Source organism: Zonotrichia leucophrys, chromosome 4 (genome assembly GCF_028769735.1).
Source record: "Zonotrichia leucophrys gambelii isolate GWCS_2022_RI chromosome 4, RI_Zleu_2.0, whole genome shotgun sequence".
NCBI lineage: Eukaryota > Metazoa > Chordata > Aves > Passeriformes > Passerellidae > Zonotrichia > Zonotrichia leucophrys.
In genome coordinates, this window is record NC_088173.1 from 23,864,183 (window position 1) to 23,879,556 (window position 15,374).

Genomic DNA, 15,374 nt, shown 5'->3' on the forward strand with positions numbered 1-15,374 from the left:
TGTGCACCTTGGGCCACAGCTCCCTTAATTAGCTAACAGTAACAATTTTACCTTGGTTTGCTGGGTCCAGATTTCCATCAGAAATGCAAAAACCTAAGTCTTCATCAAGACACTTGAAAAATAAAAGGAAGCTTATTTCAGCAGTCTGTAGACTAGAATTCTCAGGCTGCCAGGAAAACACTTTTAAATTACCAACCCTGTATCTTACCAGCCTTATACTATATAATTCTATCTCAAACTGATTTTTCTCTTGGCCTTAGGAACCACTCGATTTTAAACATGGATTAAACAAGTTCCCTGTTGCCTTTCCTCATGAGTTTTTTAGGAAATCCTAACCTTTTAACAACGTTCACACGCGATAAAAGCTAATCAACTAACTTGCCTTCCAATAATTACTTTTCTTTTTTAAGTCCTCACTCAGCCCCTTAATCATCCTTTCTTTTGTTCAGAAAAGCACTGGAGCTCTGGCCAAAGGTTGTTATTACAGAAAGCAAAGTGAATCCTGCAAAGTAAGTTTGTGAAAGTACCATGTGTAAAATAATAATTTATTTTTCTTTTACACACACCAAGTATGAACAGCATAAATTTAATATAAATGTTAATTCGCATACAGAAGTCAAACACATTATTTCAACATTAGAAATTGCAACATGTAAAAGAATTATTAGGTAGCTAATATCAAATGCAAATGAAATGAAACTGCTGTAACTGCATCTAAATTAACAGCAAAAAGGACAATTTAATATGGTGATGAAATACACTGAACCAAAATACATAGTGGACCACAACAGTTGATTGCTTTTAAGAAAAATTATTCAACTTGAAATCTTTCCATTGCATTGTTTTCTGTCTACATAATATTCCTTTCTGACAAACAATTTTCAGATACAACAGCTCACAAACAATACTTGCAGAGGTGAGGCCCTTAGACATTTTAACCACCTGGTCCATTCCTTGTCAATGAACTGAAACTAGGTATAAAATTCCAAAAATAAGAATGGTCTATAGTATTAGTTTCAGATTGTTAAGAAGGTTAAAAAAAAGGTTGGTTTATTTTGTCATTCAATAAATAAAGCATTTGACTGAGAAATGCCAAATAGTCACAATAAAAATAAAGATGGCTCACTCAAAATGAATTACATATATCTGATTTTAAAAATCAAAAACTATTTTCAGTTTAATGCTGAACAAGGTTTTTTAAGAAGAACACGGCCTGATTAGAAAGTGAGCAAGCTGCTGTTCCACATGGCTACCACAGGCAAGCACAGGTGCTGGTTTCAAGGGACAGCCTGGATCAAAGCAAGGCCTTTATGAATATGAAAGCACACGTTTGTCCCAACAGGGAGGTGCTAACAACAGGAAACACAACCTAGTGAGCTGTACATAAAAGCACATGTAATCTCTATCTGTCAAGATTTTTTTTTGCCTGTTTTTGTCTCCAAGAATTAAATAAGGTATTGAACCTTAGTGCTACGACTACAGCAATGTAGCCTGATGGTACAGTCATGTAAAGTCCTTCAAATACCAGTTTTCCATCAATGTACTGCTAGAGCAGATGCAAAAATTTTATTAGACATGTTCTTCCTATCAAATTTTGCATCAAGTTAATGGAAGCAAACTTGCAGATGGTGTTTAAGTCTCATGCAGGTTTATGATTGCTAGAATGGTGTTCATTGTTTTGTTGGTGGGATTTTTTAAGATTTGCTTAAGATTTATTACATACAATAGAAGCTGAAAAAGTTCTGTGTGAAAATACAAGAATAGGAATTGTGGCAAATTGTTTCAACACTAAATATAAATTACTGCTGTATAGGCTATTACAGGTAATAAAAATCTTTTAAACAAATTATATTTCAAAACCCAAATTTAATCAAACTAACCAAAACAATTTAACATTCAATTTCACTAATCTTTAAATTGAAATGCTTAATACACATGCTTTGAAGAATTATTCATCAATAAACATGGAATGTGAATTTCCAGTAATTATGTATCAGTGGGGTGTTCTTTTTCTTTTCATTACAAGATCCAAAGCAATAAATTCCAAACTCCTCTTCTTCAGGGATATTCAAACCAAGTAGGGTGTACAGTTGGCTGTGGAAAGAGAGGGGAGGGGGGGAAAGTGACTTTGATTTCAGCAAACATATTGCATTATCAGTTTCAAGATGGACTTAATAGTTAAGATAAAGGTACAATGAAAGCATTCAGAGTCTTATACCAATCCTGTGCTCTTCCCTTTCCTCTACAGCACTAACACTAACTCAAAATAATTAAGAAACTGTTTAGTCAAACACTCATAGGGTTTTTTTTCCTGAGAGCTTTATAGTTTTAAGAGACCCCATTCTTCAGTAGTGAATGCATTTTCTCCCCATATACACACACACGCACACTTTTAAGTGAACTAAACTAATAACCCTTTGTTTCACCTTCACTGAGTGCAAAATATTAATGCAGACAAGTGCAGATTAGGTCATTGTTCTGAGCTATATTAGCTACATACATTATACATGCCATAGCAGCTGTCATTCATATTGCATATTTACCATATTTAGATCAGAGTCTGCACTCAGCTAAGCACCAAGTTCTGCCTGATGTACTCTGCACAGACAAACCCCAAATTCACTGTGATCATCAGTGGAGTAGAAGAGAACATGTTAATTATATCCTGGTTTGAAGTGACTGACTCTACGGAAGGCAGGGAAGTTATTTCACAGATAAAGTCAGTCCAACATTGTTGTGTCTGTCTAACTTATTCTTTTCCAAGTTCTCTTACACAGACCAAGATTTCCAAAATCTGTCTTCCCTGCCCGCTAGCAGCAGCCGAAAAATAACTGAACCTTTGGGAAATGTTTTGTGTGCCTGGGATTAGAAACTTCCAGCAGTAAAGTTAACACACATCCATTAATCCACATTAAATGGATTTAATGCCATTTTCAAACTGCCTTGTAAGCTTTCAAAAACCATTCTCACAGCACTCCAAAAAAAAAAAAGAGGGACGTCTCAGAAGTGACAGTTATACATACTTAAATTCATCCACAATAGCATATTCAAAAAAAAGTCAGAGGAGACAATAGTCTCTTTTACATGAAACTGTGTACCACTTTTGAACATAAACTTATGTACAGTTTATGTACATAAGTTTATGTACCACTTTTGTTCATAAATTTAAACCCAAGCTGGAAAGGCAAATAATTAAGAAATGACTGAAAAAATAACTCAAGAGTCATTTTAGGAATAAAAGCCATAGCCTTCTTTGTGCTGCACAACCAACAAGAACATCAGACTGCGTGATCCATCAGCAGGTATAGGAGAGGTATGGTCTCCTTTGGAAAAAGCAACAGAGACTCTCTACAAGCCACTTTAGAGCTGTGTCTGTGAGGAAAGTACAACTTCTCTAACAAACAGTGCAGCTAAGACCATGTCTCTCAGAGGGTAAAAAGCCACAATGAACAATCCTGAGGTTTACTCACCTTTACTATCCCACCATGCTGCATTCAGGGACAGCAATGTTATATATGCTTGCTCAGGGGCTGTAAGAAAAACCATTATGTGTAAGTCATCTGATAAATAATTCAGACTTCTAAATTCATACTGTTAAAAAACTTCTTATACTACATTCTGAGCTTTTCTAAAGATCACAAAAAACCTCCAAACCATGAATTACCACTTATTATCTGTATTAAACAAAGCCTGCAACTTCTGTATTCTTTTCAAACATCCTACCATTTGTGGCTGTTGACTGTTCCCTGACAGCACAGTTTTCTGCTGTCAGGGAACAATCATGTTTTCTAAAAACTATCTTTTTCAAAATATTCAGGCGACACCAAGTGGTTAGTTGTTGTAGTGCTGTCTGCTCAGGTCTGCCGTGTACCAGTACTATATAATACTTGGTAAAACTCCAGTATTCTGTAATGTGTGAAAGGAAATACAGAAATACATCCCACAAGAAGAAAAATTTTAAAAAGCCAGAATGCCTTGAGATTATTAATCAAAGCAGCCCTTTCTCATTTACTTACCTTAGAACAGCTATATTCTTTAAAAAGAAAAGTAACAGCAAAACCCAACCTCCTGTACACATCATCAAAAATTAAGTGGCCAAAAAATTAGGCTCCTGTAAGAGAAGTTACTTACCAAAAAGAATTAACCCCTATATCATCTTTGTACACTCATGTTTATAGTAAATTGCTTCCAAGAAACACATCTAGACTTTTCTCAAATCACTGCTAGTTATCAAAAAACCCACCCCAGACAAAAGCCCCAAACCCCAAAGAAAAACCACAACCCACACATCCATCAGCAGCATCATTCAACATTTCCAGGAGAAGAAGGACTCTCACATCTAGCAAATCATCTTTACCTGCAGATATTCTTTCAACACAGAATATATATTGAACTGGAACAGAGACAACTTCTTTAGATTAGATTGGGAAAGGAAATTGTACTTTTAGACTCCCTAAGGCTATGTTTCAGCATCATAACAATGCCAAATCAAAATTTTTTTTAATCAACATGAAAGATGTGTATCTTTCAAAAGTCAGCTTTGTACACATTTGCTTCGAATCAGGGCTCTGCATACTCTTTGCAGGCCCAAATCCTCACAAACCAGAATGCACAGAGGCCATCAAAAGAAAAAGAAAAAGTGTTATTCAAAGATAACATGACAGCACTACTAGCACTAGGCCATTAGGCAGACAGCTGTTAAAAGCAAACCTGGTATTTGGGAATTCTGCTAAATACAAATTCACATTAACTGTGATTGTATGGCACAATCAAATGCTAAAAAGCTTTAGAATTCTATTAATTTAAATCCACTTTAAAACATTTTCCCTACAGTTATAATTTGTAATTATAACTGAGCAGATAAAAATCTCAACACATACTTTCTTCATTTTTTTAAATGGCCTCCATCAGGATTTGCCCACAGCTGTGAATAATCACTCCTAATCTAACTTTAATTGTTCCCTTGATTCTTTCCCACAGAAGTACCGGAGAGAAAATAACTTTAGGTAATGAAAGAAGCAAACTGGGCAGGTACATATGGTCAAGAACAAAACCTGCAACTGTCCTTATTCTTCTTTTAAGAAGAGCCTCACATCACTATTTTTTGTTTAGTACCCTTTTTATCTTGTGTTTAGGATTACATGGGTTATAAAGATGTGGCCCTAATTTTCCAAGCTAGAAAAATATGGAAACAGACACTCAACTAGTCAAATGCTGTATGTACAAAACCTGACACAGATACTTAGTCATTTATTATTCAAAATCACTTTGTCCATCTGAAAGAATCACCTTCTAGAGGTGTCCCAATAATGTAAACCAAGTGCTGCTGAAGTGGACACAATGTATAAGGCTTTGCGCTTCAGAGCTTCTTCTTCCTCTAAGACCTTTTGGCCACACCAAATCCAAACCCAAAGAGAAGAAAGAATGTAAGCAAGAAGAAAAATCTTGTTTACATTTTAGTCATGCATTGCAAAAAAAAGGCATCACAGCCAAGCCTGAAATAAGTCTGCTGTGAACTCATCCAAAGGAGCAAAGGAGAAACCTCACCACAGCCTACGTACATCTCAAGAGACCTGAAGGACAAGTGTTAAGTAGCAGTATTAGGAAGAGAAGAATGGTAACACTATTTTAACAGTGTACTGCAATCACTCTTACAATTCACCAAAATTAGAACAGGTGAGGGAAAAAACCCAACCAAAGAAAAAAAAATCCCACCCCCCTGCCCAATTTTATAATAGAAAATCTTTCCTTTTCTAGTAGTTGCATTCTGATTTTTTAAAAATGCAACACATATAAATGAAGATGCTAGAACACAGACTTTCAAAAAAATTTTCAGCACTGTAATCATCTCACAGATGACCTTAAACCTAAGTTACTTATATGTCATCCAATTCTTCCTTATACATCATTCCAGTAGATGAATGTAAGCAAAAATTACCCTGGCATTGGACTGTTTACATACTTTGAGTGTTTTCTCAGTGCTCTCATCTAATGGTCCAGACTCAACTGACACAAAACCAAGCATTCTGCAAACTACTTTATACAAAACACACATGTGCACCAAGATATGTATGCCAAGAACCATTTAAAAGTAACTTTTCTAGCTCCAGTTCTTCATATATAATCAAAAATATTTATGCTTACCTAGATGTAAAAGTGTGAACTGTGCTGCCAATTCCTTTGCATCTTCTACTGTTGTACAGAGTTTTTCTGGCATGAAATAACTCTGGGAATCGTCTGCAATACTAGAAATAAGCACCTTGTACACCAAGAGTATTTTCCCATCCTGACTTGTGGTTGAATACAAGCAATATTCTGGTGGTGCCCAGCTATTTTTATGGCAAAAATAATCCAGATGCATTACTGCAGAACTGAAGTGACTCAGCTTTAAAGAATACATGCTAATTGGAGTAAGCTTTATTCCTGGAAAAATGGGATATGTACTTCTTTCAACTTCAGGAGGGCTTGGACTGTGCTGACCATTCAGACGAACTGAAAGACTTGCTGGTTTCCCCAAGGATTTTTGAGTACCATCTTCTTTGTTAGGAAACCCTAAGAGGTTTTCAGAGCTGGGACTTATCTGACCATTAAAATGCTGCTTCCAAGAACTTTCTTTGTTAACTGGCTTTGCCAGTGTTACCTCAATGCTAGCTCCATCAATGCACTTTCCATTCATTATAGACATAGCAGCAACTGCATCTTCACGGTGGAAAAAATGAACAAAAGCATAGTCCCTCAACTTCTTCACACGTTCAACTACTCCTGGCTTGAACTTGTTGAATTCAGCTTTGATCTTGTCCTCTGTAGTAGATATCATTAGATTTCTTACATACAAGACTTTGACTCTCTGCATAGTTTCTTCATCAACTACTTTCTCAGGATCTGCCCAGTCTACTTGAATAGTATGACCCCAGGGCTGGAATGTTCCTACAGCAAAGAAGCATTACATAAATAAGAAACATGCAAAGGAAAGCAGAATTATTCTTATCACCTATCTCCACAAAAAGAAAACATGATGCATACCACTAGAAACTGGGTTTTGTTGCCTATATCTACTAAATTTATCTGAAATTGTTAAAGTAAATGAGACTCTGCAAAAATGCCAAGTGCTCTGTTACTTTGGGTTCATTAAACACCATAAGCTGTCAAAACAAAGACTTTGTGACATGCGCATAGAGACACACAAAAGGAGACCAAAAGTAGCGGATTTAAAAAGCTACTGAACACAGCCTCTTCAATAATACTACCACCTCAAAAAGCATGGGCAACACCTGGAAATGGTAATGTAAATGTACAGCTTCAGCACAACCCTTACTCTATGTTGCAGCAGATGCCAGAACCCAAACTAAAAGAAAAAAAAACAAAACCAAATTTGCTTTGTTACTCATGTCAACCCATCATTTCGTGTATCATAGTGGTTTATTTCTCCATTCAGTGATCTGGAGGTATTTCACCCATCACTTTGCAGATATATAGATATATTAAACATACCAATTACATGTTGAATATATTCCATATTATTACAAGTATTATATTGATACTTATTATATATTTTATATTCTGTATATTGTATATACTTTTGAATATTTATTTTCTTTTTCTTTCAAAATTATTTTCTAGTAAAATATTAAAGACCTTTTTTTAAAATATGAAACATTCATGTATTCCATAGTGATGAAAATAACATTACTCATGACAACCCACAGAAAATACGAGGCACATTCAAGGCATTATCCTTTCTGAGCTCACTTTTAAGAGAATTTGAATGCAGAGCCTTGTGCATGTAAATGAAAACCGAATGTGTGCCCATGCAAATACATACTGGCATAAACACCTAAATTATATTAAACTGATGTCTATTTTTTAATTGTCAGAACTACCTAAATTACAGCTTCTTTAAAAAAAAGCTTAAAAAACCCCACAACTACAAAACATAAAAAATAAATTCATCCTTAGCCAAAAGGCAATACTGCAGTTTTGTAACTCTCAAAACACCTTACAGAATAGAAAACAGATATGATCCACCATCTCATCATCCCCCCCAGTATGGAAATAGTTACTCTCCATAAAAACTCAGTTTAATCACAAACAGATTTACCTGGGATTAGTCGTCTTCTAGCCATTGCAGCTGCTCTGTGAGATTCATATTCTACAAAGGCAAAGCCACGATTTTTAGTTTTGTCGGTGGCATTTGGATAAACAATGACATCCACCACTCCTTCTGTAACTTTTTTCATTTCATTCAGTATTTCTTCTTTCTTCTTATCTTTAGGGATTGCTCCAATAAACAGTCTGCAGTTGTCCAAGCTTACGCAGACACCGATGAACTTCCCTGGACGAATTTCATAATTGTTAAGAATCTTGATGGCCAGCTGGGCTTCCTCCTTAGTGGTGTACATGACAAACGCATAGCCTCGGTTCTCCCCGCTGAACTCCATCATCAGTCTGAGCTCGTAGATCTTCCCGGCTCTCTCAAAAACAGGCACCAGTTCATCTTCATACATATCACGCGGAATCTTACCCACAAAAACTTCACAGCCACGAGGTGGTGGAGGACCTTCCCAACCTTAAAATAAATTGTCCAACAGCAGCCTTAGTACAAATGCACATTTCCCCCATATCCACTTTGAATGTGGGAGTTATTTATTTTTGGTCTCAGTAGAAAAAATTCTCAGCACATTCTATTACATCTTATTTATTTTATGTTTAAATTTTTAAAAATGCGAGAAACCTAAAGTTTGCATTTCTTTAAATTCCATCTTCTAGGCTTTTTTCCAATGTAATCTGTATGACAACACACTGAACATGTTTATCAAAAACACTGACAGGTTTACCAAGAGTCTCTATTTCAATAATTTTATGCCACTTACACTTTTATTTCAGATATTAATAAAACTGATATACCTAAGAAAGATACCTAGGTAAGAACTTCAGTTTTATTTTCTACTACAATGCTTTAAAGTTATAAAATGTTTCTCTCCACTTCTTGCCCCATATTTTTATAAATTTTACTAAGGTCCCCATTGCAGCACTTTTTTTTCTTCCTTGACATCATTCAAAAACTCCATTTTTCTCCCACCTTCATTCATCCAATAAAATGAGACTCCCTAAGAAAAGCAGGATACAGAGCCAAACTTTCTACAACAGCCAAAAATATGGAACACTTTTACTCTAGAAACAGACCAGAGTTTTCACAGGCAGTAGTGGATGATAGGAAAAAAAGAAGCAAAAAAAAATTTCCACAGAACAAGTCAGTCTCTGGTTGACACCCAAAAGCTGCAGAACATCTGTGCTTCTCTCCTTAAGCCAAGGACATTTAAATATTCTTTCATATCTCTGCCATATATACTGAAAGATATGTTCAAGAGATAATGTAAAGGTGTATTTATGCATTTAATACTATGGAGCTACGGTCTTCAAATACAGCACTCCATTTTCCCAAAAAAATAATAAAAAATTTTAAAAGTTTGTTTGGCTTTGTTTCTTTTTGTAAATTAGACAAACAACTCCGGTAGAAGGTTCAAAGGCAGACACTCAAATCATGACTAAAAGCTTTTTCTAAAAGTTTGACAAGAAAGGTTTTCTACAGGAAAAAGCAAGGAGTCCAAAGATGGTAGAAAAAACTATACTAGTGTGAAATGACAAGCATAATGAGGCAAGGTGAAAAAATAATTACTCTTGACAAGTTAAGACAAGAAGATAATTAAATAATGTACTTTGGTTTGAAGTTCAGAAAAAATTCATATTTAGATTATTTTGTAATTAACACTTTTTCCTTAATGTATTGTCAGAGAGTCTGTAATTTACTTTTGAAAAAAATTAACAGAATTGAAAGATTTTTGCCTTCTCACAAAATCATGTTTCATCTATAAACTGCACAGAAAGAACTACATGGCACACAGGGAGGCTCCCAAGGCATCAGAATTGACATGCATTTTGGAGTCACATTGCCACGACCTACCTAGGATAAAGCCTGGCTCTGTTCCACACAGCATTCCAGACTTTTATCATTTTCACCTTTATAAATATCTCTGACCACCTGAGCTGAGGTCTGACTGGACATGGCAGCTAACACCATCTGCAGGCCAGTACTGCCATCACTTACATTGTGCCAGTCCCTTCCCACATAAAAACAAAAAAACAACTGTACACCATTTAGGAGCTCCATGACAATGGCAACTGCACACCTCAGTAGAGCAAAAACTGTGCAGGAGTAATGAAATTAAATAACAATCTTTATTTATTTATTAACTAGATAAACTTTTACCATCCTTCTCAGCCCAGTAACTGATTGAATAGTGATTCTCAATAAGCAAAAGCCACTTACCACACAAAAATCCCCCTTTCATTTTCAAGCTGCATACTAACCCAGCAGTACAGCACATTACTGCCAACTGGAATTAGCCTCTGACTCCTGACTTAAAAAACTGGTCTGTGCCACATTTGCCATGAGGGACATGTACTTAGCAGAGCACACATGGAAAGTCAGTCAAAAGCATTCCCACAAGTAGCTGACAGAGCTTCCTTGACCAGGTACTTGATTCGTTGCTGGACAACAGAAAATGGGACTCCTATTTTTGCAGCAGCTCAATCAACATTAGACATAATCCTCCTACTGTTGGTGTCCATGTCATCTTAAACTTCCACGTAATTCTAATGACTCACATGCCTAGTGACATCACTGGGTCCACTGCTTAGATGGCAGCAGACATACAACTATGAAAATTCACTTTCAGCTTTTTTTTTTTAAACACTGTACAGATACATTTTTCAAGTGGCATACACTAAAAAAGAACTGTATCAGGTAAAAACCTGCAAATTTTTAGGGCAATTTTCAGCCACATCTGCTGAGAACAGAGCTGATAGGGAGACTATACTTTGACAGCAACAGAAGCTTATAGAAATCACATCTTAAACAAGGAAAATTCATACTGAAACCCTTCATTTATAAAGATACTGCCATTTCCTACAAGCCATCTCAAACATCTAAGCCTCACCTGGCCCACAGCCATTTATAGTAACTCAGAGTAATTGTGCACTTAAAAAAATGCATTTTCAATGTCCTATGAAAATACATGAAGATTTGAAGAAAATATATATGCCTATATAAGCCTAATGTCAATGATTGATGGAAGAGGTACCTTCTCAAACCCATCTAGTTTCAGACTATATTAATAAAATTAACTTTGCTAAACAAACACACTTAATACTGTCTAATGCTCTAATTAAAAGACATTATTAAGTAGAAGATGTATAATAATTTAAGAACAGGCTGAAGTTAGTGGTGTCCTGCAGTTCTTTTTCCAGTGCCATTTTCAAAAGAGTTTCACAGGGCTTTCTTTTGCTATTTTATATGGGCTTAGTAAAAGTACAGACAAAATGTAAAACAGAAAAACCCAGAGAAATAATTTTGAATTAATTTCCAATTTTAATGCAGCTCTAACTTAAACTCCATACAGCAATGAGTAAATAAAATCCATGCTTATGAGCATAACTTATAAAGACCACAAGTGAGAATGAACTGAAAGAGCAGCACAAAAATTTTCCTTCTTTCTGCTTATCTAAGTGCATAATCTGATTCAGAAAGAAGAGTTATTGTATTCCATATCATACAACCCGGCTTAGTAACAAAATTCTTGTACACTGCTGATATCAGCAACACTGGAAAAATTATTCAAAATAAAAGAAATATTTTATTGTCATCTCTGAAACAAAATGAGTTAATCTTCACTGGTGCTCTGTCAGAGAACAAAAGTTTAAAAAAAAAAAACTGCTTTGGCCAATGCAAGTGGTGAGGTGTAAGAGAGGACAATAAGTAGGTTAGGCCTCTGTCAACAACTTGCTTTTCCCTTCTATGTCCCTAAATGTTTCAAAGCATGTTCTCAGTCATATGGAACACACTTGGCTTTGTGAACTCCACATCTGTTGTGCTACCTGCCAATTTAAGGTAGTTTTAAAGGTGTGATTTTTAAGTCCAACAAAAGCAAATGTTCCACACAGTCTAGCTCAAGAGATCTTAAATTGTTGAAAATTGTAAAACACACCAGGACCCTTCCCATACGTGTTGGGTTTCTTAGACTGCTTCCTTAAGCTTCTCCCACTGGTCACTGTCAAGACACACAACATGAGGCTCCACCAATTTTCAGTCTCAAAAGAAGTGCTTACCTGGTGGAGGACCACCAAATTTTCTTTGCCCATTTTGCTGAACCATGCTGTATCCAGTCTTCTCCATCAGGGCAAGTAAAGCTGCCCCATTTTGAGCACCGCTTCGGATCTTGCCGCATCCATTTGCTGCAGCTTTACTCTCCTCATGCATATCTGCAACAGCTTCAACAGAACAGCACAAATATTCCAATTCAGCAAATGCTAAGTGGTTATGTGCATACAGAAGCTACCAAAATACAGAAAACCGCTCATGCTATACTTGCCTACTCACTGTAACTTTGTTTAGCATGCAGCTTCAATCCTACACCCAGCCACTATCTCCTGGGTACTTGCTCTCAGATCTTTGTTCTGTAGCTGGGATAATCTGGAACTTTACCCAGCTACAGAAATATGTCATGTAATCGATTATTACACGATCTGTGCTCAAACTCTCTTAAGTGCTATCACAGCTAGCACAACATCAGTAGCACAACTATTTTTAAGAACGCTGCCCTTCAAGTAGAAGAATGAATTCTTTTATAAAATCTGTCATCACAGTTGTGTAAGGGACCAAAAAGCTACTCGAGGTGACAAGTTCCAGTTTCTTATTATAAGAATTCTTATTACAAGAATGCCAACTATTTCAAAATTGTATTTTAGTATTGATACACTGGAGGAACGCCTCAAATCCATGCCAAGTCACTATAAAGAAGTAAAAGAACTCATGAACATAAATAATTCTGTTAATACCAATATAAAATAAAACTAGGCAGAACAGTCTGGCAAAACTAAAGATTTGAAATAATCCTGACTCTGGGATCCCTGTTTTCATGGCTTTATCCATTTTCACAATTTCAAAAACTAAACCTTATCAATATGGTTGCTGCTGCCCTATCTCCAATTTCTCTGGTATGCCAAGATCCCACCCAACAGCTTTAGGTTTCTGTCACCCAAGTGATGAAAACAATCACACCACTTGGCAATTACTAATTTTACTAGTCAAGCCAATAAAAAAATCTCAAGTCAGATGTTTCTTTCATTGCCTCTTTTAACTTCTTATTTACTCTTTTCCCAAAATTGTCTGCCCTAAGGTCTGGTTAGGCAAGCAATCTTTTTCATCACGTCAACCCTTTGTTCAAATGCAATTTCCAAGGGCTATGCCACTTCTCGAGAAATGCTGCCCAAAAAATCATCACCAGAAAAATAAAGGTTCCACTGTCTGTTCTTCAGTGCCCCTTACACTTTCAGCTTTCTTTATCTGCAGGCTCAGGCTCCAAAAGACAATGTCCTGAGATATCAGCAGTTTAGATTTTATAAGAAAAAAAATTAAAAATAGCTTAAAGCTCACACAGACATTTTTTAACAACCCACTACTACTTGCTCAACAAAACTGAAGTTTTTAAATATATTGTAGACAAAATTTATAGAGTGATGAAGTGTCTGTTCCCCTACTACATTTATGGATGTTATGCAATGATATTACTATTGAGGTGGGGCTGCAGCTTATTCTCCCCCTCATGCCCCAGCTTTAACATTTCAAATATGCTTTAAATCAATGTCATTACTTTTAAGTGGATTTTTTCATAACAGCCTTCACACGACAGACCTCACAAATCCTTCAATTAGAACAGTGTTAACAGTTATTTTTCCCACCCTAGGAAAAAAATACTTTTGGTAGGGATATAATTTTTTGTCTTTTCATCAAGCTAGTATTCACTTCGGGGAAGGAATCCAAGCAAGTAACCACTCTCAAGAAGTTTAAATTGTATCTGTCACAGGGCACTAAAAAAGCCAAATTTTTAACAAAACTCCTGGCTTCATCAAAAGTAGATTCCAGAAAGCAGCAGGGTAGAGCACAAAAAAAAAAAAAAAAAAAAAAAAATTTAAAAATCCCCCACAAGCTCAAGCAAAAAACAGTGTCCCATCTCCTTTCAGCAAGTGAATTACACTTACTGTGTTTCACAGCCTACAAGCTGCACAGTGATTCCGTAATTAGGAAATCTTTCGGCAGCTTCAGGCCTAACAAGGTATGGAGATGACAACGAAGCCGGAGCGAGGGGGAGGCAAACTGATTTACTGATTTTCCCTTTGTCGTCGTTATGTGCAAGGGCAGCACGGCGGGAGCTCAAAGGAGCCAAGCGGCCCTGAGGAGCAGCAAGAGGCCCATAAAGAAGCAAACCAACCTCGGGCACGCCTGGGGCACAAACGCCAAGGACGCGAGGAGGCACGGCTGCATGTGGGACACTAACGGAAGACAATAAACTCAAAACACACACGCACACCCCACAATCCCCCCCCGGAATCTCTCTGCGCTACTCCCGCCGACTCGCACTTTCTCTACACCGCTTCACCCTCATCACGCTGCCTCCGCCTTTCCCCACGGCACGGCAAGGACCCGAACCCACCACTATCGCCAGGCAGACGAGGCCAGGGCATGACTCCCCGCTGTCCCGTCGGGAGCCGAACGCCACAGAGCGCTGCCCGGCTGCCGGCGCTGTCACCGCCTCATGCGCCCGGCCCCGCGGGCACGCATGGGGTTTCCCTCGCTCTCAACCCGTCCGGCCAATCAGCGGGCGCGGAGGGCGGGCACGGACACAATTGACAGGCGGCGCCAGCCAATAGTATTGGGGCAAACGTGCCCGGCACGCGAGAGCTCTTTAAAGCGGGCGACGGTTGGGCGAAGAGGGGGGTGGTGTGTCCCCCGCGCGCGCGCCGCAGCCGCCGCTGGAGCCGTTGGGACGGCGCGCGCAGCTCCCGCCCTCAGGGCGGGCACGCGGCGCCGCCTCACGGCCCGGCGTGCCATTCCCGCTCCATGGCAAATGGGGGCCGGGTCGTGAGCGCGCCCTTAACGTTTTCAGTACCTAGCTGGTATATCTTTTTTTGTGTCCTGAGGATTTTATCTACTCCGAAGTGGCATATTTGGGCCTTTAGGATGTGATCTGGCATGCACTCGTTCTTTAGGGAGTGTTTAGTCTTGTTCACATCCGTGTTGATAATTAATACCAAAGTGAAGTATCACTGAATTAAAAAAGAAAGAGACCTCTGGAAAAGCCAAATCTAGCCTTGGAAAAGACCTCTGGAAAAGCCACATCTAGCCTATGAACCAGCACCATCATGTCCACTTGACTGTGGCACTAAGTGCTGCATCCTGTCTTGCACAGGCAGCGTGTTGATGACCTCCCTGGACATTTTATTCCATTCCAATGTTTGATCCCTTCTGTGAGGAAATC

General features: G+C 37.8%; 1 protein-coding gene across 1 annotated transcript; it reads right to left on the minus strand.

Moving 5' to 3' along the window:
• Positions 1-653: 653 nt before the first annotated feature.
• RBM46 (RNA binding motif protein 46) lies at positions 654-14,687 on the minus strand. The gene is made up of 6 exons (XM_064712250.1): positions 14,550-14,687; positions 12,166-12,327; positions 8,099-8,566; positions 6,145-6,927; positions 3,471-3,530; positions 654-2,094 (listed from the first exon to the last, which is right to left on the minus strand). The coding sequence occupies exons 1-6, from the start codon at positions 14,578-14,580 to the stop codon at positions 2,069-2,071; spliced, it is 1,530 nt and encodes a 509-aa protein (XP_064568320.1). The 5' UTR covers positions 14,581-14,687; the 3' UTR covers positions 654-2,068.
• Positions 14,688-15,374: the final 687 nt, after the last annotated feature.